Source organism: Haplochromis burtoni, unplaced genomic scaffold (genome assembly GCF_018398535.1).
Source record: "Haplochromis burtoni strain Fernald_Lab_line unplaced genomic scaffold, NCSU_Asbu1 Contig_256, whole genome shotgun sequence".
Taxonomy (NCBI): Eukaryota; Metazoa; Chordata; class Actinopteri; order Cichliformes; family Cichlidae; genus Haplochromis; species Haplochromis burtoni.
In genome coordinates this window covers 289,754-313,739 of record NW_024582617.1, presented here as the reverse complement: position 1 = coordinate 313,739, position 23,986 = coordinate 289,754, and the positions used below count along the sequence as shown (strand labels likewise).

At 42.5% G+C, this 23,986-nt stretch overlaps 2 protein-coding genes across 14 annotated transcripts in view; both read left to right on the top strand.

Moving 5' to 3' along the window:
• The first annotated feature begins 8,107 nt into the window (after window positions 1-8,107).
• On the top strand, window positions 8,108-10,602 carry zgc:101100 (uncharacterized protein LOC445169 homolog). Its single transcript, XM_005938550.3, has 4 exons — window positions 8,108-8,245; window positions 8,875-9,047; window positions 9,526-9,701; window positions 9,837-10,602. The coding sequence occupies exons 1-4, from the start codon at window positions 8,187-8,189 to the stop codon at window positions 10,317-10,319; spliced, it is 891 nt and encodes a 296-aa protein (XP_005938612.1). The 5' UTR covers window positions 8,108-8,186; the 3' UTR covers window positions 10,320-10,602.
• A 1,032-nt stretch (window positions 10,603-11,634) lies between these two features.
• csnk1g2b (casein kinase 1, gamma 2b) overlaps window positions 11,635-23,986 on the top strand; it is a 35,716-nt gene continuing 23,364 nt past the window's right edge. For 5 of the 13 annotated variants that reach the window (XM_005938549.3, XM_005938547.3, XM_014338823.2 and 2 more), the window contains exons 1-2: window positions 11,636-11,775; window positions 14,457-15,231. In XM_005938549.3, coding sequence (XP_005938611.1) covers window positions 15,004-15,231 — 228 coding nt within the window. In that variant the 5' untranslated portion in view covers window positions 11,636-11,775; window positions 14,457-15,003. The other 8 variants (XM_014338817.2, XM_014338822.2, XM_005938548.3 and 5 more) reach the window with 8 other exon arrangements.

Below are 23,986 nucleotides of genomic sequence, written 5' to 3'. Positions count from 1 at the left end.
GATGATGCTGAGAGGAGCTCGTGATGATGCTGAGAGGAGCTCGTGATGATGATGAGAGGAGCTCGTGATGATGCTGAGAGGAGCTCGTGATGATGATGAGAGGAGCTCGTGATGATGATGAGAGGAGCTCGTGATGATGATGAGAGGAGCTCGTGATGATGATGAGAGGAGCTCGTGATGATGCTGTCTACTGTGTTTGAGATGCGAGCTGTCAGCCCCCCTCAAAGCAATAGGAGCCTCGATTAACTATGTTTTCACTCGCGGATTTTTCTTCAGTTCTAAATAATGTAAGTTAACACATATTTCTGTTTAAGGCCTCAAACCTACTCATAATTAAAACCGCTCCACGGGAGAACTAGTTAGAAAGTCGGGTCATTGTCCACTGAACGTTAGGAATTATTATGATATTCATGGCAGGCTGTACCTTCGGCCTAAATTGCACTATAGAAATGCTCTTGTTGTTTAGGGCCCAAGTCTGAGTACCTCATGTGTGTCGTAACGAACGATGTGTTACTTGTTCTTAGTTACATTTAGGTGCTTTCAGCCGTGTAAATGCGCTTCTTTGCGTGGCACCTAGTTTCCTGTCGCTGGCGCTCTGTTTATACGGCGTTTCTAACAGAGATCATTTTGTCGGTTGCCTCTCAAACCTGAGAAATACTTGATCGTGTCGGAGGGCAGAAAACAAAACAAAGTCAGCCTGTTTGGTTTGGTGTAGCTGAAGGATTCTCTGTGTTTTAGTGTCCAGGCACAACAGTGACGATCCACCGCTGTCTCTGCGTGAAGTAGAACCACAGGAATAGTCGTGCCAGCAGGTGTGACTTTGTTTTTCCTCCGTAAATTGACTCAATTATGTTCAGTTGTTGAACTAAGCCTTGGTTGTTAACGGCAAACAAATCTCCGTTTAGTGAGCATCAGCGAACCTGTGCTGTTTATGTTGGAAATGACTGAAAAACTACCAGTGCTGTAAATAAGCAGTTTTCCTTTTGTATTCATTTTTTTGTTTGTTTTTTTGGTGGTTTATCTTTTTCTATTAAAATCTATTAGTTTAAACTAAATGTTGCTCTGATTTCTGGCTCCATACACACCCGTACACCTGCCCGTCATGAATCCTGTGCTGTCCTTTCCTAATGCTCCTGTCATCGTAACACACCCACGTCACCAAGCAAAATGAATCCAGTGAAATTCTCAGTCGGGAACCGGCCAACACCCAGGGAACGTGGTAGAGCGGGACGCTGGCGGGAACTCTGTGCAGCTGACGTCTGGGCAGAAATGATGTCATCGAGTCACGTCAACATCGCGTTTCCAGCAGCTGAGTGTTTCAGGAGGCGGACCCAGCATTGGGGTGTCCTAAAAATATAAAAGTTACTTAAGCTTACTTACTTTTAGGAGTCAGTTCATGTGAAGATGAGACTTGTGAAACTTCTCCTGTTGCTGTTGAATTCAGTGTGACACCTGTGATTCCTCTTATTTCTTTTAAGGCTGTTATTTAGAAGAACCCCTCTGTGAACTAGAAGTGCTGTTCTCTGAACAACAGTCAGACCTCGACATGATTTTTGGCCTAAAGAAGTTTGATTGCGAGGTTCCTCTCCCCTTTAGTCCAACCAGAGGTGGCTCCTACATCACAGAAGATCTATTCTCAGGCCTCACGTGTCGCACTGGTTTAAGTATCCGGTTGAACCACTTGTGACATCACTATTTAGTGTTAAACTGAACACACACACCTTTCAGTGCAGCAAAGCTTAAACTTCCAACACATAATATTCTCAATCCTGTATTTTTTCCATAAAGGGGACTTTAAAGTGTGATACAGGATGTTTTCATTATTGTGCGTTTTCTCGAGCAATGTCTCATTTTAAGCTTGATTTAACAAACTGAGCTCGACATTTCGACAGTCAGGGAAGAAAGAAATCATTTCTATGAGCTCTCGAGCTGCTGAAAAGAACTTAAAAACAATGGTCTGTACATTTATAGCGCTTTACTCGTCCCTAAGGACCCAAAGCACGTTACACAACCAGTCATCCACACACTGGTGATGGCAGCTACAGCCACCCTGGGGCGCACTGACGGACACTGGCGCCACCGGGCCCTCTGACCACCACCAGTAGGCAACAGGTCAAGTGTCTTGCCCAAGGACACAACGACCGAGCCTGTCCGAGCCGGGGCTCGAACCGGCAACCTTCCGATTACAAGGCGAACTCCCAACTCTTGAGCCACGATTGCCCCAGGAACGAGGAAAGTTTCCTGCTTAAAGTTTGCAGCAAAGTAGTTAAAATGAGTTCAAACAGCGAGGAGCCACTTCCACTTGGATCCGTCACACAGGTGCTGTTTGTTTGCACGGCAAGTGCTCGAACTTTAGATTTTGCAGATTCTTGCTGAATTCTTGCCGCTTGGGACTTTTAACTTGTCGTGGGTCTCTGCCGTTGTTCAGATCAGAGGACTTCTTCCACCGCAGCTGCACAAATGCTTTGTGACAGTGTGACAGCTTTTTCTCGGGACAGGCCCGGGCCTCTTGCAGGCTATATGTCCCTTTAAAACAGCAGGTGCAGCCAGTTTAAACTCTCCTCTCTCCAGCAGATGTGTAAATCGTAAAAAAAAAAAAAAAGATAAGAGAGAAATGCTAAACTGTGAGGCCCATCCTTTCTTCAGTGTGTTTGCCTATTAAGCTCCTCCCGTCACATGTCAGTATGCATTTCCCCAGGCCGGGCCACGGACCCCAGGTATTAAAAGAGCCAGTTAGCAGGGATCAATACCTACACAATGTTCCAGTGACAGGGAGGGGCCTTCCTAGTGTTTATTGAGTGTTCCAGAGATTTCGAACATGTGGAGCAAAGCAGCTTAGAGGGGTCGTCTTCATTATCAAATTCGATCAGTGCCTCTCTTTCTCTGTCCCCCGTGATCACCTTTGACTGGTGGTGGTGGGAGGAGGGGGAAGCTGCAGGCCGGGACCCCAAAAGTGACCACATGCTGAGAGACGGAGGGCTGCATTATCTCTGAGAGGAGCAAAGGAACACTTTACTGCCCACATCGTGCATGGACTTAAAACTGACGTTGGAGTTTATCGAGTCTGTAATCGATAAGTCGTTAACAATAAATGATTGAGCTGCTACAGCTTTTCTCGTGGACCTTTGCTTCCATGGTGCAACCTGGAGCCAAGTGCTCGTAGGCTGTAAATAGCGATCATTTTCATCATCGATGTACAAAAACTGACACTCGGACGTCTCGTTTGGTTAGATGCACAAATCAAGACTTCAAAAATATTAGTGAGAAAGATCCCAAACATACTGGCAACACAGAGGAAAAAGGAGGGTGGATGGTTAAATGGAAAAGACTGACCTCGGGGAAAAAGAGGAAAAGGGAAGCACTCGAAACATGCGCACAAATGGAGACTTTGGAGCAGGGATGTCAAAATCTTTTCACATCATGGACCAGACCAGTGCAAGACCTTTAACTAAGCATCGAATCCTGAGATGTCTTAATACAAGAACAAAAGTTCAATTTCAACAGCACATCTGGGTTTTTCATTGCTGAGGCTGCCTTGTATTTATAAAACACAAGGTTTTTATTAATATGTAGCTGCCTCCACCAGTGTGTGAATGTGAGAGTGAATGAATAGTGGCATTGTAAAGCGCTTTGGGTGCTTAGAAAAGCGCTATATAAATCCAATCCATTATTATTATTATATGCTGATTTTTCAATTATTTAATTTTTTGCTTTTACTGTGGAACCACCAAAAAAGGTTCAATTGTAAATAGTTCAAATACCTGGCTTTTACACTTAACTACTTTGGTATCATATTTATTGCAACAGCAGCTGTAAAACCTATAAAAAAATACAGTTAAAAATTCCAAATCTATGCCTTCCTTCGTATTTCTCAAAGCCTTCGAGGAGGCCGGATTGGAGTCTTTACTGGGCCACTTCGGGACCACAAGCCTTCTGTTTGACATCCCTGTCCTAGACTACATTAAAACTTCATAAATGGTCTACACAAGCACGCTGCTCCCCCTGTTCCTCCATCAGGTCATAGCACTCACTCTCTGGACTTCTTTAACAGCGGTTGCCTGTGTAAAGTATTCGCTCCTCATTGGTCCATACAGGCTTCAAACTCCTTTAAAAGTGCAGCAAAATCACTATTTACACAGATTTTATTGTCACTGGGTTTAAGACCCACTGAGTTTCCCCTCTGTTGGTCTGACTTCACCCCTGCTCCCCTGTGTAGCATGCTGCGGGTGCCCTTGACCCCGGGGACACACACAGCTGCCCGTCCCTCCCTGCCTGTCTTTAATCTATAGCTCCAATTAGGAGACTGATCTTTACTGAGCCCCTTATTGATCAGCCGGTGTGGCTGCTTATTACCATGCTCCCAGGGGCTGCAGAGGACATCACAGTAAGATAACGGGACTCGAATTGCACTTTAATTGTTGTAAAGCAGAAGTTATTCAGGCCTCCTGGATTTCTTAGTGTGTGTGAAAGTTTGCTTGTAGCTGTCATAACTCATCTCCTCACTGCCTTTTCTGAGCCGCAGTGTGTATATTTGAGCTTTTCGTGTGTGTTTGCAGCCAGGTCAATGTCACTCTAAGCCCCGAGTGTCATAGTCAGTGTCAGGCCTCAGCGTGATCCTGGCACTCACAGGGACTTAAGAGGACCGACCGACCCGCCGCCGCCGCTCTCCCAGTCCCCCCTCAGGTCAAAGGCCAGCGGGCCCTATCGATTCCCCTGAGTGTTGCACAGAAGTCTTTAGATCCTCTGCTCTCCCTTCTTCTGCACACATGCTCCCGGACTCTTGCCCCCCCCCCTCAAAAGGCCTCCCAATTGTATTTTGCGCGCCAATCGATCCATTCGGTGTCCGAGGGGGCCGTCCTTTAAGATAACTGACAACTACAAAGGTCCCGTCCTGACAGGCCCTTGTCAATACAAATTAGCACTATTGATAAGTAATTAAAGAAAGACTGGGCCACTATATAAAACATCTGTTAAACAGGAGGCGTTAACATCTTACTGACCAAATAAAAAGAAGAAGAAGAAAAGCACGGCTCCAAAACCAAAACAAACAGGAGGCGAGCGCACGCCTGAAATCGATCAAAAGCCGAGATCATTTACTCTAGTTTTGTTTTTTCTGCAAAATATTTGACAGTTTGTCGGTGGGAGGCTCATAGGTTTCCCCCCTAAACTCAACTAAGATGCATAAGTTAAAAACAGGATTTGGGACCTCACAGCTGGTTTGGAGGACCAGTCCTGATGAGACTGCACTCACACTGGTGAAGGAAACACATTTTGAACTTTAAGGGGAGCACTGGCTGGGTTAATAAGTTATATTCAAAAGTTTTTCACTTTGAACATTCTTGGCTTTAAACCATGGATTATGTCATTTTCTCCACACCCAAAAAGTTGTTCCTGTTAATGATTTCTAAAGCGAATATTAACCGCTACCATTAACACCTCCTAGTAAAGGCTGACTCATTAGCTTTGTCTGAATTGACTTATCCCCTGACTAACACACACAGCCTGCTGTGTGTTTGAAGCAGCGTGTGAAGTATGTACGAGCACTAATGTCATGTTTGGTGACACCGAGCAGGATGGAAACTGTAAACCGTTCACACCATCATTTTCTTATTGGGAGCAGAGCAGCAGGGTCCCTGTAATTCCCTCTGCTATGTGACAACAGTTATTAAACCTGCATAACACCTGCTCGGCGGTGAGGCTGTTGTCAGTGCTGTGACTCGGCCTTTTGTCTTCTATTCGCCGTAATCCACGCATGTGTAAGTGGATCCTCTAAGAGCAGGATAACTCCTCCTAAGTGGTCTTAAACACTACAGGAGGGGCTGAAATCCACTAACTTCTCATTTACCTCTGCACTCCGGTCCTCGAGGCAAAAGCAGTTTTTACCTCGGTGATGGGACGGTACCCTCTCTCGGACAGCATTCACATAAACACCAATGAAATACGGCAACAGCGTCGGTTAAAGGTCACTGGGTGTTGAGAGTTTAAAGACGCTAAATGAAGCGCCTCGCTTGTGTCGATGGGTAGGTGGTGAACCCGGACGAGCCCTGCCGGCCCGCAGAAGGGGGAAATGAACCGGAGTGGGGGTGGGTGGGCAAGCGAGGGGGGCTCGTGAGTGAGTCGGTGGTGGCTGCTCTGGGATGGGGAGGGTCACACACAAGCACACTCTTTGTGTGCCTCTAATCCCCCCAGCCAACACAGCTTTGGCCAGGTTTCATCATGAAAGTGCCATGAAATAACTACTTTTTTTCTCTCCTCGCAGTAAATCTCCCCTAATCCTGCGGGCTGTGGAGACAAAGGCCTCCGGGACCTAATCCTGGAGCTTTTAGTGGGGCTGAGGGGCTGGCTGACAGAGCCTCTTCTAAATGACTTATTTCTATCGGACACTAATATAGCCTGACAGCCAAGAACAGTGAAAGGAGAAGAGGGAAAAACACAGGGAAGAGAGGAGCACAAACATTTTCACATATTTTGGAAGTCTAAGCAGTTGATTGTGTTTGAATGGGAAACAAGTGAAGTGAACCGTGGTCAACCCTCAAGTACACGGCATGGGACCAGCAGGGGGGCAGCTCAGGTGTTTTATTGCTGAGTATCAACACAAATGTGAGCAATTTCCTTACCTACAATCGATTTTTGGACTTGTTTTGCCATCAAAACATGTTTGATGCAGGTCTTTGCTTCATTTCTAAATGAAAACAGTCTGCGGTGCAGGACACTCTTCAGACTGCATCAAGCATCAAGTATCCACACAGTCATTGCTGAAAACACAGACTTATTAGCCTCACTGTATCTGTCCACTTTACTGTGGAATAGGTTTAAGGGATAAACTCTATTAACTCATTCAGCACCGTTAAATCTCTGTCTAACCTGGAAGAAGATCTCGTCTGATGAGGTTTCCTCATTTTACTCATTGTTAACGTTGTTTTCAATCCAAGAACAAAGACTGTAGTTTGTTTTGTAGAAATGAATTTTGCATTTTGGGCTTTAAAACAAAAGAAATATCTTCCTTTTTCTTGGTCATTGGAGTATGAGTATACGGAGAAACCTGGATTTTGTTACACTGACACAAACAGTTCTGAAACGTCTTCTCCCGTACTAAATTGTTAGGTCAGCATTCATCCCAAGAATCTGGGCTCTGATACGCTGTTGTGAAGTTTCCTATTGAGGTGTTGTCTCATTATAAAACTGTCCAGTTTGGTTTGAAATGACAAACTTGTGACAGAAAACCTGGAGGTGAAAGAACAAGGATGCAGATAAAGTGTGATGAAGACACCAAAGAGATGCATTCTGGGACATGAGGGCATCCAGTGTTTTTGGAGCTTTGCCAGAACTGAAGTCTCAGAAATTTTGTTTTATGAGTTCTTTGCAGAAATGAGCATCAGCGTGTCTTCTTTCTAAGCCTTGAGAGTCCAAACGTGACACCATGAGCTGAAAACAAAAGTGGAAATACTTCAAAGTGTTTGCAGTTAAACTAGACATGGTTTTAAAAAAGTCCACCAGAAGTGATGGCAGTGAAAGTATTCTGGCTCCACACTGGTCATTTGGTGCTGGAGGACTTTATTCTTTCTGGTGATTTGATGCAGTCCTTGATTTGGTCTTGTGTCCCTGAGAGGACTTCTAATTTAGCTCAGCTGGAGCTTATAAATTGTTCTCGCAGAGTAGGGTTCAGATTAACTTCACATTGTGACAGTTCATAGGCAAAATATGGTCCCTGTTAGCAAAACAAACCCTTAAAGAAAACCCCCTCCGAGGGGGAGACTGTCAAAACCAGCGGTATGGGAGAAAGAGGGACCGAGAAGGAGAGGACAATCAAAGGCTGTTATTTTAATCTGCCCTGCCTCGGAGATTAGCCGACCACATTGTTTTAATTGTTTTAAAGGGAGGGAATGAAACGCGCTCTTATAGGGAGATCCTTGGCATAAATCTCTCAAGTTCAATAGTTTCAAAAACTTGAGCTCCTCGCATCCCCCCTCTCTCCCCTCATCCCACCTAATCCCGGCTAATACCTTTCTTTCTATTGGCTAATGGCTGAGGGGAGCCTGGGTAAACGCTTCTTAAATAGCCGTGGGTGAGAATGGTTTGGGAGAATTAAGCCCATGCCACGACAAAGAGCGCTGCTCTGCGAGGATATAAGGCCCAAATTGGACTAAAAAAAACCTGGACTACCGTTTACTGGCCGACCTGTGTGCATGCGTAAAGACGCACTTGGAGCTGGATCTCACGGTTCTGCTTTGGATTCGGGTATCAGGTAAAAATAAAAGAAAGGAGGAGATTTGAGTAACGTCTTAACCCGGATAGCAACTTACTATTCTAGTTTAGCTTCCTGGCTGCGTGATGATATCACTGAATTTACGAGCTAAGACTTTTGAGCTCTAAACTGCGAGTTAAACGGCAGTTAAAACAGAAATAGCTCTAAAGCAGAAGCAGAAGTGATAACCCACGAGTGCAGACGTGATCCTAGATCCGTTCACACTGATATCACTATTATCGAAAGAGGCAATTATACCGTTTTATCTACTTTGACCCGTTTACGCCCAGAACTTCAGATTCTGTTACATCAGCGTAAATAATGACGTCATTTCAGAGAAATCAGTGGAGTTTATATCAATAGAGTTTATGCTCATTCTCGCTCAGATTTGATTACAATAAAAAAATAATATGGTCTTTTATTAATTTATAATAAGACAAGTGTCGCCGTGTTCCCATTTAATTAGTAGTTAATTCGTTTGGAGAGGAGCTGGCGGTGATGTGGAGACTTAAACTCTGGATTTTCGATTAATCTTAACTTCGCTTCGGTGGGCAGTTATTGCATCGATACCACAGTAAAGGGGAAAAACGCACAATCTTGAAGGTAATGAAGTCTCTCTGTTTCTTCAGGTTCAGCATGAACTCCTTGAATTTCTGCGGGACGTCCGGCGGCGGCGTGTACCCCTTCCACGGAGTTAACTCCATGCTGGTGGACCTGCGCCACCAGATGGCGGAGCAGTACCACGCATACTCTGCAGCAGGTCCCACAGTGCACACACTCACTGTGGCGGAGAGGCTGGCAGGTGGGTCAGTCACCACGGTGGGATTACTTTTTTCTTTTTCTCACAATGTACATTAATCTTTTACAGCACAGCATATATCAATAACTACAATTACTTTCAGATTAATTACACAAATTATGATCGATATTGAGCCTCAGGGAAGCAGTCTCGTTGCTGCATGATTATAATGTAATCTTTATAATGTAATATTTACAAAAACATCAATATAAGTATATTTTATAGTGCTGGGTCAATTTCTAGTGCTATTTGTTTAAATATTTGTACAGTGTGAGAAAAAGATATGTTTGTCCAGTACAGAAAACACAGTGAATTCCATCCCAAACTCATAGTGACCCATTTAAACATGGTGCTTAAGAATTATTCCTGGTTTAAGTGACTGTCGTTGTCCTTTTGATATTGTTGACATTTTTGTTGATCCTCTGTAAGTTGCTGAAAACGTGCCTGAAGTGATGTGCTGCTCCCATTTTCTTCCTGCCAGAGCTCATCCTCGAGGCTCGCTATGGTAACCAGCAGAAGCAGCGCCGCAGCCGCACTGCATTCACAGTGTCGCAGCTGCAGGCTCTGGAGAAAGCCTTCCAGCAGACGCAGTACCCAGATGTTGGCATGAGAGAGAGGCTGGCTGTTTGTATAAACCTGCCCGAGGCTCGCATTCAGGTGAGAGCACACCTCAAGTATAATCTTAAAATAAAAATGCATGTTTAACTTTGAGGGTCACTGCATTAAGCTTTAATAGTGTTAAAACACCTCACTTATTTGTGGCGCATCGGTCATCCTGTCTTCCTCATCCAGGTGTGGTTCAAGAACAGGAGGGCAAAGTTTCGTAAAGGTCAACGATGCTCCCCTCTGTCCAGAGACCAGAGTCTGGAGGAAGCTCCACATCACAGCAAAGCAGGACATGAGGACATCAAGGCTAGAGACAAACAGGACATCACCTTATCATGCGGTGACAGGAGCATCCCATCGGCGCCTCCTCCTCCTGATGTGACCAAAAGCAGGGATTTAGACTCTGACACCTCACAGTGCCCCCTACAACTTCCCTCTCCTCCGCTTTTCCCCTTCATGGCAGGAGAGTGTTACAGTCACACACCTCACCAGCCAGTTGTAGGAGTGCTGTCCACTGAGCTCGCCTTCCCTCCGGTGTTCTGGCCCGTCATACAGCAGCACAGCTCCACCCTCGGGATTCCTACATTGTCACTTACAAAAAACTGTAGCGTCTCCCTTCAGACTCCTTGCTCTAGTAAAGCAGTGCAACATCCGCATCTGGGGCTGTAAGTGATGTGGACACCTGAAGCAGTCCTGTGAGAGACAAACCTGAAACCTGCTGAAAGTATACGTTTATATTCTGTGAGTTTCACCTGTCTGCATAAACGGCTGTAACACTCTGTACTTTCACAGTTCATTTTTCCTAATCTGCTCAGCGCTATATAGCTTGTTACACTGCTAAGTACTAGGATTAGGGGTAGACAATTAAAAAACATAGCAAAAGCATTTGGGAAAAGTCATTTTGTAACTGAGCACTGAAGCATAGAAATGTTAAATAAAATCACTGGCACCTGCTCTTTCTATTATTTATTTTAGACTCAGAGTTCTCTTTCAAGAGAGGATTATGGTATAGACCATAGCCAGGAAAACAGTGGAACTATTGGAAATGAAGTGTGAGTAGCTTGGAAAGAAAAGCGACTGGACTTCTTTAAGCTCTTTCTGAACTAAAGAAGCTTCACGGCTGAGAAGTGAAACGTCTTCAAGAAACTTAAAGAAGTCCAGTCGCTTTTCTTTCCAAGCACCTTAGACTACAATGGCCTGGGTGACTGAGAACCTACTCAGACATTTTGGAAATGAAGTTAACACTCTGATATTTCCAGTGGTTTTTAAAAAAAAGAAGCAAGTACAAATACCAGCTCACGTTGAGGTATTCGTACTGTGAGGATTTTATGTAACTTTTAACTTCTGATCCAAGATTTTCAGCACTTTTCACTCCACTACCTTTACTAGACAGTTTCAGTCACTTACATGTAAATTATCCCATAATTCAGGAAATATGTTGTAATTATTGTAAACTGTTGTAAATTGTACATAAAGTTAGTAAAATTGTATATTTGTCTTTTTTTCATTAAAATATTTTAAAATCTAAGTGATGTTTGACATGAATTAATTATTAATAACAATAATTAGTACCAATTATCATTATTATTATTACCATTGCGTTATTGCCTCAGTCACAACGGACTGAATAGCTTGAAGGACTTTTACAACCTAATGTATGCTTCAACTATATGCTCCCTGTTTATCTGTAAAGGAGTATTTTTACAGACTGTAAAAGGGTTAGTACTACACTGTAAATTACAGTGTAGTATCAGTACTAGTACGTTTTAAAAGGACGGTAGTAGTAGATGTTCGCCGGGCTGAGCAGCTCTACACTTGCAGCATGTTAGTTTCAGTTTTACCGGTGGTGCACATGTGTCAATCAAAAGCAACCGGTCTGGTCTGGAGCACGTAGTCGGGGACCTACGATCGCCTGATGTTTCTGGTTATTCACCAAAGCGGTTGCGCCGGTTTTCCAGCGTAGCGCCGTGTGGCGTGAGCCCGGGTGACGCTGTGCAGTTAAGGGAGGCTTAAAGAGACAACAGTGAAATCATAGCAACTTGAGGACAAGAGGCACCAGACGAGGAAGATAGCGACGAACGCAGAACCATGACTTCGACTGCGTTTCGATAGCTAACATTTAAAGGTAACGATTCTTCCGTGACAGGGCTTCATTCCCAGCGGCTGTTTTTCAAAAAGCCTCAACGCAGTTTATTAACGTGCCTGGCGTGCTAGCTTGCTAAATGACTAGCTTGAGAGCTAAGCGGTAAGAGATCCCGGGCTGCCGTTGGTGTGCATTCGCTTGTTTAGGATTAAGGAGTTGCCCGGCAGTGGTCCGGGTAATGGCTGTAGCTGTTATCTGAACTAACATAAAAGCGACATTATGAGGTGACTCAAAGATATATATATATATATATAGTTATATTATAGTATTTTTTTCAGTCGATAATATTTGTAACAGCCTCGCTTGGGACGTTATTTTTCGGTTATTAAGCATTTACTAACTAGCCACGTATATGTAGCTCAGGAAATGTCAGTCAATGAATATTTGATTCTCTGTAAGGCTTCGACTTATTTAATTTGAATGTGTTTGCTAACAGGTAGCCCGTGTTGTTGTGATACTGTGTTGTTAACAAATTGGCTAGCGTTACATCGTCGGCTGGGGTTTTTTTTTTTTTTAAGCAGACGTTGGGCCAAGAGGATCGGTGTTTTTGGCAGGTACGAGCTAGGTTACCTTAATTCAACTGTGTGACATGTTGGCTTAACTACAACTTGAAATTAAATGTTTACATTCACTTACCGTTAATTCTTAATTAAATAGTCAAGCTAGCTACGACTGAAGGATGTCAAGCTAACTCGGGCTTCCTAGCCAGCGCTACGATAGCTTTAGAGTATCTGGCCTTGCCCGCCGAGCCAGCAAGTGTAATGTTACAGAGCCTTTCTTAAAGCTCATACCGACGGTATTCACTTTTTTAAAACGGCGTTTTCCATTTATCGTTCTTTATGGGGAAACAAATCGGCTAACAAGTATAGAAAGCGAGTCTTTGGGTTGTCCGAAACTAACGCTAAATGACAGCTGTTAAGACAGTAGCAACTTAGCAACTAGCTATCATTAACCTAAGCTAAAAAAGGAAGGTAAGTGACGAGGGAAAATTTGCCATTCCGGTTTGGTTATCGCTGCTCATTTGCATTTTGGGGTATTTTCTGTGGGTGTTTGTGTTCGTATTTACACGGTTTGAAACGGTCCTGCTAGTGTTATTGCTAGTTAGCTTTATGAAACTGGCCTTAGGGACATTATCTGGCTTAGGGAGGTTTCTTTTGGAGGGGGATCATTCATAAATGGACTGTCTTTGTGCTTCCAAATACCTTCTCAATACGTGAAATATGTCGCTGTTCGCTTTGCATGTTTTTAACAACTCTATAGTTATGTCAAATAGCTGTCATGGGAAAAACAATGCACCACTTCCTTAAATGGGACAGACTGAAAACATGGGCAGCCTACGGAAAGTTAACCAAGACAGCAAGATACTGAGGTCATTGGTGTTTTTCAGAAATATTCCCATACTTGCCCAATGTCCTTACATCATGTTGTTATTTTTAAATGTGTTGATAGTGTATTGGCCTCCGGCAGCTTGAAAAATGAAGTGCCTCGCATAATGCACTCTACCATTCCAGGAGCTGCTGTCATCTTTTGGCATGCACAAGCTGATAAGTTTTACTCCGTCACACAGTGTTCATCTTATCTCGTGACCGGCAAGGTTAGTTTCGCCACAATTCCTGTAGTAAGTGTCACCATATGCAAAGCAACCTAGGTATATATATATAATATAGTGCTTTGTTTTTCTCATTGTAGTCTTTGGAATGAATTCTGCATTGGCCAGAGTCACTTTGACAAATGTGTCGTTGTAGTAAAGACGTATTTAAACACAAAAAATTACTCGCTCATCCCTAGCAAACTTCTACCTGATGATACTGTGTTTTTTATCTTGTGATGGTCAGACACGGCTGAGCTAGCTGTGGACTAGACTGTTTCTGAATCTTTCCAATAATGTTGTCCAGTGATGCAAATGTTGTGATTAGATGAAGCATTACAGCAGTCATTGATCTGTGTAAGTGCCTTTCCATAGGAAAGAGTAGCTGCCCCAAGCTAGCGCCTGCATTACCTGCTCTCTTCAGCAACATCTTAGATCATGGACATGACGGAGTGGCTCTGTGCAGAGACGCCTGCGTGTGGTTGTGAAAGACGACAACAAGATGGTTATTTAGCAGTATTAGCTATGTTGGTCTTCATTATAAACACACAGCACATTGTTACATGGTTTCTTTTAGAATATTTTATCTGTAATTTCTCATGTCTGAGGTCAACAGTTCTCCTCGTATTGATTCCTTTATTGAATTTGCTTTGCGTCAGTCCGCATAAAGATCTCATTTCAGCCGTAGTAAGGAACAGCCACTGTAGATATAATGTGATACTCATGCAAAAAGCTTGAGTTTGTTTGTTTTTTTCCCTGTCGAAAATGTTAATTTCATAAAGGCCCAAGTGTTACTGGAACAAGTTGTGATTAATTTGCTAAATTTACCAGCATTTTTACCATTTTTAATTGTTTTCTAGATGGTTTGTAAAGTTATGGCAGGTACCTGCCATTGCAGAGCTTTTATTTCTGCAATTACAGTCCAAATTGTCCATCTCCAAACAAGCTAATTTCAGTTGTAAGCGTGAGTAATGATTGGGTTGTGTGTAAATGATGGCCTGGGCTCTTAGTCGAGACAATACCAAAATACATCACAACCTATGGACTGATTTCTGGCCATGTTTTTCTTTTTCAGATAACAAACCAACATCACCCCAGACTGTTCGTTCCTGCTGTCAGTGTAATTCCGGGTTGCCCGCTAAGCTGTGTCCCTGCATCATGGAGAGCGTCCAAAGTGTCACTGAAGGCTGACCAGAAGGAATGAGGCACTCCAGGAGATGTTCCCAAGTGGCCTTGTGGATGCAGTAGTTGCGTTTCCGAGTGCTTTTTTATGACTAGTGTTGCATGTGTGTCTTTGGACACATCCTAACATCACCTGCCTATTTGTCAGGCGGGGACATGATGCTCTGAGACTGGAGTGGAGAAACGCACAACAAAGAAGCCCCTCTGGTAAACGAAGAAAAAGGGAAAAAGCTGTCCAATAGACACACGGGTCCATTCGGCTGCAGTTTTGGCTCATTTAAGTGTCTTCTGAACCGCTTTGCATTTTAACAGCAACACCTTTCCTCTGTCCTGTGAGGCGTCTCCCCCCCCCTCCCTAAAACAGTCTCCATTGTCATTGGAGTTTCTATGGTTTGCATGGCTGGAAAATAACCGTGGAGAGGCCAGGGTATCACAAGCTTATGGATTTTGACAAGAGAGGGGGCAAGGGAGAGACAGAGGAAGGGAAAAAGATGTCTAAGACAACAAGCAGCAGGCCTGGACATGGGGGCAGGAGTACAGGGAGCAATTCTGGAGTTCTAATGGTTGGTCCAAACTTCCGCGTGGGTAAAAAAATTGGCTGTGGAAACTTTGGAGAACTGCGGCTGGGAAAAAATCTCTATACTAACGAATATGTGGCCATTAAGTTGGTAAGTATCTCTTGAACTATCTCTTGAAATTGAAAACAAAAACCTACTGTTCCAGGTGTCCTCAAATAACTTATTCTGATAAATCTCTATTGTGAAAAGTTATTATCTTAATTACAGCCCAGTTTCATTGTGCACTTGACTGTTTGAGAGTGAGATACACAGGAAGTAAATAACAATCAGACGGGGCCCTTTTCCCACGACCTGCTCTTGTATGCTTTTGAGTCAGCTGTCCTCTGGATGAGGTGAAGAAACTGCGACTGAAAGAACATTTTTCTTAAGTGCATTTCAGTGTTTGTTTGTCTGTTTTTTTTCTTTAGTAACCTTTGTCACTTCATGCACAGTAGCAATTCTTGTAAAGATCATTTTTACACTTCCTTCCCTTTCACCAATTTCTTCGTCATTAGAGTAATGTTAATTCATTTGTAGGCCCTTATTAAATAATCCCACACAGGCCTTAAGCTCAGTCAGTAGTGTACTTGCTTTGTGTCAGCATGAACGGTGTTTTTTTCCCCAGCGGCACTGGTTTAGTAGCTTTCAAACAGACTGTGAAAACCACATGAAATGTCAAGGCCTGTTTGTTTTCTGATTGCTTGATTCTGGGGCAGCCTGTGACAGCTCAGCCATTTCCTCAGCACTTCAACTTTTCTCTTCACCATAAATTTGTTGCCACTTGTACCACTTTGATGTTTGAAATCTGTTTTTCCCCTGAAATTTGGTCAGTCTAGAAGAAGAGGTCTAACTCCCATTCTAAGTAGGTGTTAATACTGAAGCTGTTGGGGCTAGGCATATGATTTATATATGATTAACGTTAACGTTTCTGTCTCTGAGGGAGGTCGTTATCTCTGAATGGGTATTAACTAAAGGTTGTGCTAACCACTAGAAGGCAGAGGTTAGCAAACAGCTGTAATTGCAGTCCTCCTCTTGTCTGAAGTCTTTAATTGTGCTTGGTTCCTCTCCCCCTCTGCCTGTGAACCCTCCCATCTGTTTGGGTATTTTTATCCCCATGGTGTCCAGCTATATCTGGATCTGGCATTAGGGCTGTAACACCACTATGTGGATCTCGTGGCTACTGGACCCAACATCTCAGACTGTAAAATAACAACAGGGTGAAGTCTGCCAAAGGGCTCATCAGACCCGACTTGACTCTGTAGACTCGGGGTTATTAAGGACTTTTTTTGTTTTGTTGTTGATGTGTATTTTCATGTTGTTTTTAGAGTTAAAATTACGACTTCTGTTGCTTCCTTTCAGGTTCACTATCGTTATCTTTTGTAGGCGTACATTTTCAGCATCAGTGTTATTACTGGGCTTTTATTTATCTGATATTTTAGAAAGACACAGAAAAACAGCAACATGTAACAGTAAAATTACAGTTGATGTTTTGTGTTTGCACATGTGTAGCTTTGGGTGAGTTTGTTGGCAGGTTGTGTACGTATGGGTATAGAAGAAAGGACAGACACGGGAAAGAAAATTCAGTGAATACATAAAAAATAAATAAATAAATAAAACGCACACACACTGCTGTTTCGTGGCATCTTAGGTTCATTCCCAGAGATGGGAATACCCTAATAGTAGAGCCAGGATGGGTCAGGACACTTAACAGCTGGCACAGCTCTGGGCATTACTGGTGTTGACATGAAGAAGGCTTCTCCCTTCACCCAGACTGCAGATAGTTCCCCGTCCACTTGTTTCTGTCTGTCCCTGATCTCACAGCTCTCCGGGGTAACCCCGTGAGTGTCACTGCCTGTCAAGTAGGGTATCTGATTTGTCAGAGGCTGTTGCTGAGCATTTCCTGGCAGACTAAAACAAATGACAGTCCTGTTATCTATGAACATAAGTTTGACATGAGTTGTATATTGTTGTTTTATCACGGATTTCATTGATCACTGTAAAAATGACAAAATCAGAAAATATGCTGTTTGTTACATGTATCAATCTGTCAATCAGTTTTCAAACAGTTCACTAATTGTTTAGTATATAAATGTCACATGAAACATATCAGATGTTCTCATGCTGCTTGTTTACTCAGCCTCTGACTTAGTAACACAAATGTTACTAAATATGTGTTTTAAAAAAAAAAGTAGAAATTCTTTTGCATTTGAATGGTATAAAAAAAAAAGATTAAAGTGTGCTTATTCTGCTTTGCTAAGTACTCCTTGCAGGTCTATTATAGACTTTAATATAGACTAGAGCCTGATTTAATGGTGCATTTTGGACAACATCTCTTGGAGAAACTCTGATATACAGTAATGAGTAGATGAGAAAACGAAGACAGAGGGAGAGTGTGTAATATAAATTTCTTTATGCCCGGTCAAGTGAAGATTGTTGTTTTACCAAGAAACTAATAAAACTATTTTCTTGGGATAACAAATGTAATCTGGTTGACGAAAGTAGTTTTTAATCTGCTTTGTTGTAACAACCAATTTTAAATGCTAAGCTCTGAAGGATGGCATGTAATGATTAGTGAGTCTTTGGCTGGTACTGTTGTTTGCTGAATGCTGTGTTTGGCTGGGTATTTTGGTGGCACCTCTGTGAATCAAAGTAAAAAGGTGAATGTCAGTTTCACCCTGCTTTGCCACCTAATAGCAGAGACAGAGATTGAGTTGGTATGGTATGAAAGGCCTGTGCACTTGATCCTCTGGCAGTGGATCGAGAATTGCTTTAAACGTTGCTGCAGAGAGAAGCTGCTAAGTGCTGAAAGGTCGTCTTTGTTGGCCGGCCTTGTGGACACACAGTAGGTCAGTCTTTGGTTCAGCTGGGTCCTTTCTCACACTGGCAAGTGCCTACGTGTTGGAGGCAGGACTGTAAAGACGCTGCTGTAAGTACACTGCAGGCTTCACTCCCAAGGGGAGATCCCAGAGTCTTAAAGAAACAAAACCATTAAATGTCTGCTTGCTGTTGTGGCTTACTGTACACACTAGCCACCCATCAGGCTTTACTGAGAGGGTAAAGTGACACATCATCTCCATCAGAACGTTTTCGTCTAAACTTTTCTATCCATGAGGCATTTTACAGATTTTCATTTTAATACTGCTGTCTTGATGTAGCACTCGCTCTGTCTTACCATCTGTAGTTAATTGTTTTTCGAGAGGTCTTCAACCACTTCCCTTAGTTTTTGCGTACATTTTTGTTAGGATGTCCACCAGTCCACTTTGAACAGACTTTTGAGTTACAATCTTTGCAGTTTGGTTTTAATTCTAATCCCTTTTGATGTAGCTGGTTGTTTATCGACAGATAGGAATGGCCTGTGATACTTTCCGCCTTCAGAACTGGTATTGCCAGTAATGAATCAAATAAATGAAGTCTCCTCTTTGTGGTCATGATGACTACCTTTAGCTATGACAAATGTCTGTAATATCTCCTGAACACAGGAGGAGAGTAATAAGTAGTGTGGTGCTGATACTTATTGTACAGCCAATGCCTCCCTATAGCTCAGTGAGAGGGGGCTGATGTTGGATGGCCATCTAGGGAGATGAACACAGTAAACACAGCATCCTACTGTGCATTGTGTGCCAGCCACGTGCATGCAGAGGAGTATTTTATGTAGACGGTGCTTGTTAAAGACAGACACATTTCAGATGTGGGGGGGAAAACAACATTTGTTTTGAGGAATAGAAAGACACCATATGAATTTATAAACTAGGGCTAGTTATAGTCAAATCTACAAGTTGGATAAAGTACAAAATGTCTGATTGGTGCATGTGCTTTGCTGATGTCTCTGCCTTTTACACTTGAACACGATGCCTATCAAGAAACACCGTAAAGCTATTGTGGCGTTTAAAAACAAACAAAACAAAAAACAAACAAACAAACAAAAAAAGACGCTGTTTTTTTTTTTCTCACTGTGCAAAAAGACAGAGTGCATATTGTTATTTAGGGAAATGATCTAGCTGAGTGCATTATGCAAGTTTTAGACAGCCTTATTAGATAGCTTAGTCTGAGTCAAATAGCAGCAAAAAACAGCCTTAATCTGTGGTAAATCTGCAGTTCCCCCATCAGCGCCAGAGTGTTTTATTATACTTTATTTATTTATTTTTGTTTATGGATGGCAAATTTGGAGTGTCACTGCTTCCTTCCTTTCCACTAAGTAACTTATACAAGGACAAACGGAGTGAGAAGCAGCATGGTTGTTGGGACTGCATTATGTTCAGGCTGCTAGACAGCCAAGTACAAATGAAAGCTCATATCTATTTGTATGTGGCTGAGGCACTGATAATACTGAGCAGATGTTCACTCTGTTAGAAACAAAAAAGTCATTTAATGTTACTTTACGTATTTTACTAAATGTTTTGCTTCCAGTGAGGACCAGTATACACTGGTAACTACAAGGGATGACCATTGTAAGCATAAATACTATCTGATACTCGCTGTGAAATATTTTAGTTATTTATTTTGTGGTTTTAACAGACTTTAATATTGTGCATTTCTCACATTTATGGAGTAATATTTAATATCACCATACCACATATAATTCATCGGTCTGATATCTGGTTGTCGAGGTGATGTTCTGTTTTTGTTGGGTAACAAATGCGTTCTTTGTGTGTTACAGAATGTAGTAGGGGTGGTAGTTTACATACAAGTGCTGGTAAACTCCAGGATGTAGAGATTGTAGTACAACAAATAGTCTCACAAAATATTTGATCTATTAAAGAACTTGTTTGTTTGAAAATGACCATGCCTAGCATGCTCTGTGAAGGTCCAACTATAGCATGGTCGATTATATACCTTACTCTTTTTTTTTTTCTTTCTTTTTTTCAAATCCAAGTTTGAAATCATGTTTGGTGAACAGATGATTGTCTCCGGTTGACTCTTTTATGTTCTGTGGCTGAGTCACCGGTGCAGAGGCATATGAGTGAGGCAGTGTATCTGAGTGAAGCCAGTCACAGTGCTGGGTCAGTCGTGATGGAAATCTGAGGGGTTGGATCCAACTCTCTTGTCTGCCTCCCACTGAATCATGATAAGCAGCTCTCGTTGCGGTCTAGTTCAGCAGCTTACACCAGCTCGCCATGAGGCAGTTGTTGAAAAACTTTGAAGGAGCAAAAGCTCTATCAGCATGTTTGTCAGGAATTCAAGTGACATCTTGATGCTTTAGCTTTGGCTCTCTAGAGTGCATACTGGGCAGACTGAGCTAAAAGACCCTTGGATGTCAACAGTATGTAAAAGCCTACCTTTAGTCAGCTAGCTAATCCTCTAATGCAGGGGTGGGCAATTCCAGGCCTCGCGGGCCGGTGTCCTGCAGGGTTTAGATCTCACCTTGGGTCAACACACCTGAATCACATGATTAGTTCGTTACCAGGCCTCTGGAGAACTGCAGGAGCTAATTTAGCCATTTAAATCAGCTGTGTTGGTTCAAGGACACATCTAAAACCTGCAGGGACGCTGGCCCTCGAGGCCTGGAGTTGCCCACCCCTGCTCAAATGAATCGGTAGCCGGCAGCAACACAGTGCGTTCATGCAGACTCACATTTGATGTTTGTCGAGATTTTGTCACAGGCATAAAAGCTGCACAGGAATGTCTGTGTCTTAAATGTTGGTGTTTTTTATAGAAGTACATAAAACACTGACACTGCAAAATCGTGACAGCATAAAAAATAGGTTTGAATATGGTGTATGGGCGTGTGTGCCTGTGGAGCAGTGAGTGCTGTGTAATTGTAGCTTCTAAGTGCACATCCTGGTTCAAACCAAAGCACTAGTCACATTTTCCATTCAGCTGTTTCAGGAGTTACACTCGAGAGTCCATCGCCAAATTACATGCAATGTTCAATCATCACCAGTTTCTCACATTTTGCTCCTTTTTGGTCACTGCCGTGAATGCATGCTTCACCGCTCTGCCTTGACTTTCTTTACAGGATTGTAATTGAGGTGGTACACAAGAGCCAAAATAACCAAACCAGAATCAGATGATGGTCATTTGAAAAGACCTAGAGCCAGACTGACCTCAGGTCGGTCTATTTCTGAGAGTTTGCTTTGCAAGAGAAGGGGGCAAAGCTCGAGTTCAGAGTTAAAGCTGCTCGATGCCATGTAGGAAATTCAGATATGCTGCCGTATTGCTGGGGCTTAACGGGATCTAGGGCAAATGATTAGGAAAGGGACACTGAGTCATTTTTTTGTCATGTTGACTGTAGTTAAGCTTGTCAGCTTTGAAATGAAACTACAGGCTCTTTAAATCTATTGAAAAATTTTGTCATATCAGGGAATTAAAATATAATAAGTGTAAATAAAATACAGTAAGGACTGCTGATTGTTTTCTGTTTTGCACTGCACTGTTACACACACACACATCAGCTGTGTGTGTGTGTGTGTGTGTGTGTTTTTAAGATGTTATAAACAATGATCAGCTGAAATTTTAGCTAGGCTTTATTTACACAACTTGTGGCTACAGTTTCAGAGTTAAACAAACAAGGCTATGCAATTCAGCGTATCAAACTTTGGCCATGACTCGGTCCCGTAAAAGACAAAGGAGACTTCCTATTAAGGTTCATGTCAGTGGAACAACCCATGACTGTGTAGATCACTGCGTAATATGTTTTTCCTGCTCTGTCTGTAGCGGCTGACTTTGACATGTTTTAAATGTGCACAGAATTGTCAGAAGCTATAAGCCATAACTGTAATATAAAATTAGGGATAGCAGTTTATGGTTGCAGTAAATGGCATCTTATAACCACCTCAAAGCCTGATGATAATAATAGATATTGAACACTAATTCTTGCTAAGGTCATCTTGACTCGTGATAATAACATTACATGGTTGTTTCTCAATTCATTCAGCTGTGCCACACCTGTCACAGAGCCACTCCTTAACACAGGCAGTAATTCAGTTGGAATAATAGTGTACACGGGTCAGAGGCCACCACTCCTTTACTGTACTCGTGTCGTGTGCATAAAGAAGTGTTTCTTGACCTTGTCCGTAATGTTCTTCTTCACCTCTTGCGTTTAAAAACAATCTTTCTAAGGAAGATGATTCTTTGGGATGAAATGAATGTCTAAATCTGGCTGATCCCAGCACTTCCTGATTGCCGCACTAAGTTTTGGGAAACAGCTGATGATTCCATCTGGGCATGTTAAATTTGAGCTGAAACAGGAGAAGAGCTGGCCACTGGCCAGCTGTTGCCCTCGAACACCGCTGACTTCTTAAAACCACCTTCTAACCTCTAGCTTGAATTGAGAGAATCTAAGCACACCTCAGCCATTTGTCTGAGGCCTACGGTGATCCATTAGCACAACTAAAGTGAGTGTGATGGCTTGGAAGTAAAGATGCACTCTGTTGACATTTGTGTTGCTCTGTCTAAGATGAGATGAGTCACATTGTCAGTTTCATATTTTGAAATGGTTTACTGGGAGCCAAGCAAAGGTCAGCATCTATTCTGAGCCTTATGCATAATGCTGGGTCTGGTCCCTGGACATAGGCATACATATGCAATGTCATCGTGGCTGAACAACAGATATGTATTTATGAATTACATTACATCCGTGCAGCTGTTGCTTCATCAGTCAATTTTAAGTGTATGATATTGTTCACGGGGGTCAAGGCACAATCTTTTTTATTTAATGAATATGACATGATACGTCTTTGCAGCTGAATATGTCAGCTGTAAAAATAATTGTTTAACACCATATAACTGGTGTTCAAAATGAATACAAAATATTTATTTTAAATCTAAATTTATTGTAAGTTGATGCTACATGTGCAACCAAAACAACTTACTGTCTTTTTTGGTGATTTCAGCTATAATTTTATTTTATTCTGCTGTAATCTGGTGGTTGTTACTTTACCCAGTCCCTGAGGCCAGAGCTGATGTTTCTCGGCTGTGTGGAAATGGAGATCAGATTTAGCCCAGATGACATCATATGCAGATGGTTAATCCCAGGAAAAGGACTTTGTGTGGTGCTGACGGTCTGCTCTGTCTACAAGTCTTTGGAGTCCATGAAAAGTTATAATGCAGAAACCAGCAACTGATCGCTGATGACATAATTGTATATTTGTACAAGCTTCAAGTGTTTTGCTCTTAAGGGTCATCCTTCAAATGGCATGTAACATTTAAACTCTGTGCCATTCGCAGGCTGTTGTAGCTGCAGGATTTGAGGCTCTAAGGGATGTTTTTGTGTTGATATCAACAAATCTGTAACCTTTTTAGTGCTGAGCTGCAGCTAGTAGTCATTTATAGCTGTTTCAGTTCCCATCTTGCCCATTATAGGGTGTCTTCAGTAGTTAGACTGAAGACACCCTATAATGAAGCTGCTTCAGTGTTGTGTCTGAATGGCTGTCATGCTTTTGGAAAATCTACTCCTACTTTCTTGCTTGTGAAGTTGTTTATAAGGATTTGGTTTGTCAGTAAGAGATAAAGCTGTCACAATCTACAGCTCTGGGTTAGTTTCCTTTCTTTATTTAGGGTTTGGTATCATAAATTTAACAGCTTAGATGTAATGTCAGCAGCAAACTATTGTGTTGCCTTTTTAACACACAGAGTACACCAGTCAGCCAGGAGAACTACAATCAGGGAAAGATAAATGAAACAACACTGCTAACACCAGTATGCTGTGATTATTAATTTAACGTGGTCCACTGATGAACAGTTGTTGAGTTGGCAGCTGGGTCAATGGTGCCAAGGCTCCCTGATGTGTGTGGGGAGGAAAGGCCTGGCCCATGTGTTCTGATCCCACAGAGCTGGCCATTGATTAATCAGAAGCTCAGGGTTCAGTTTCCTGGGGTTCAACTAGGCCAAGGTCCTGAAGCACTTTGAGTGGCCAGTAAGAGTAAGA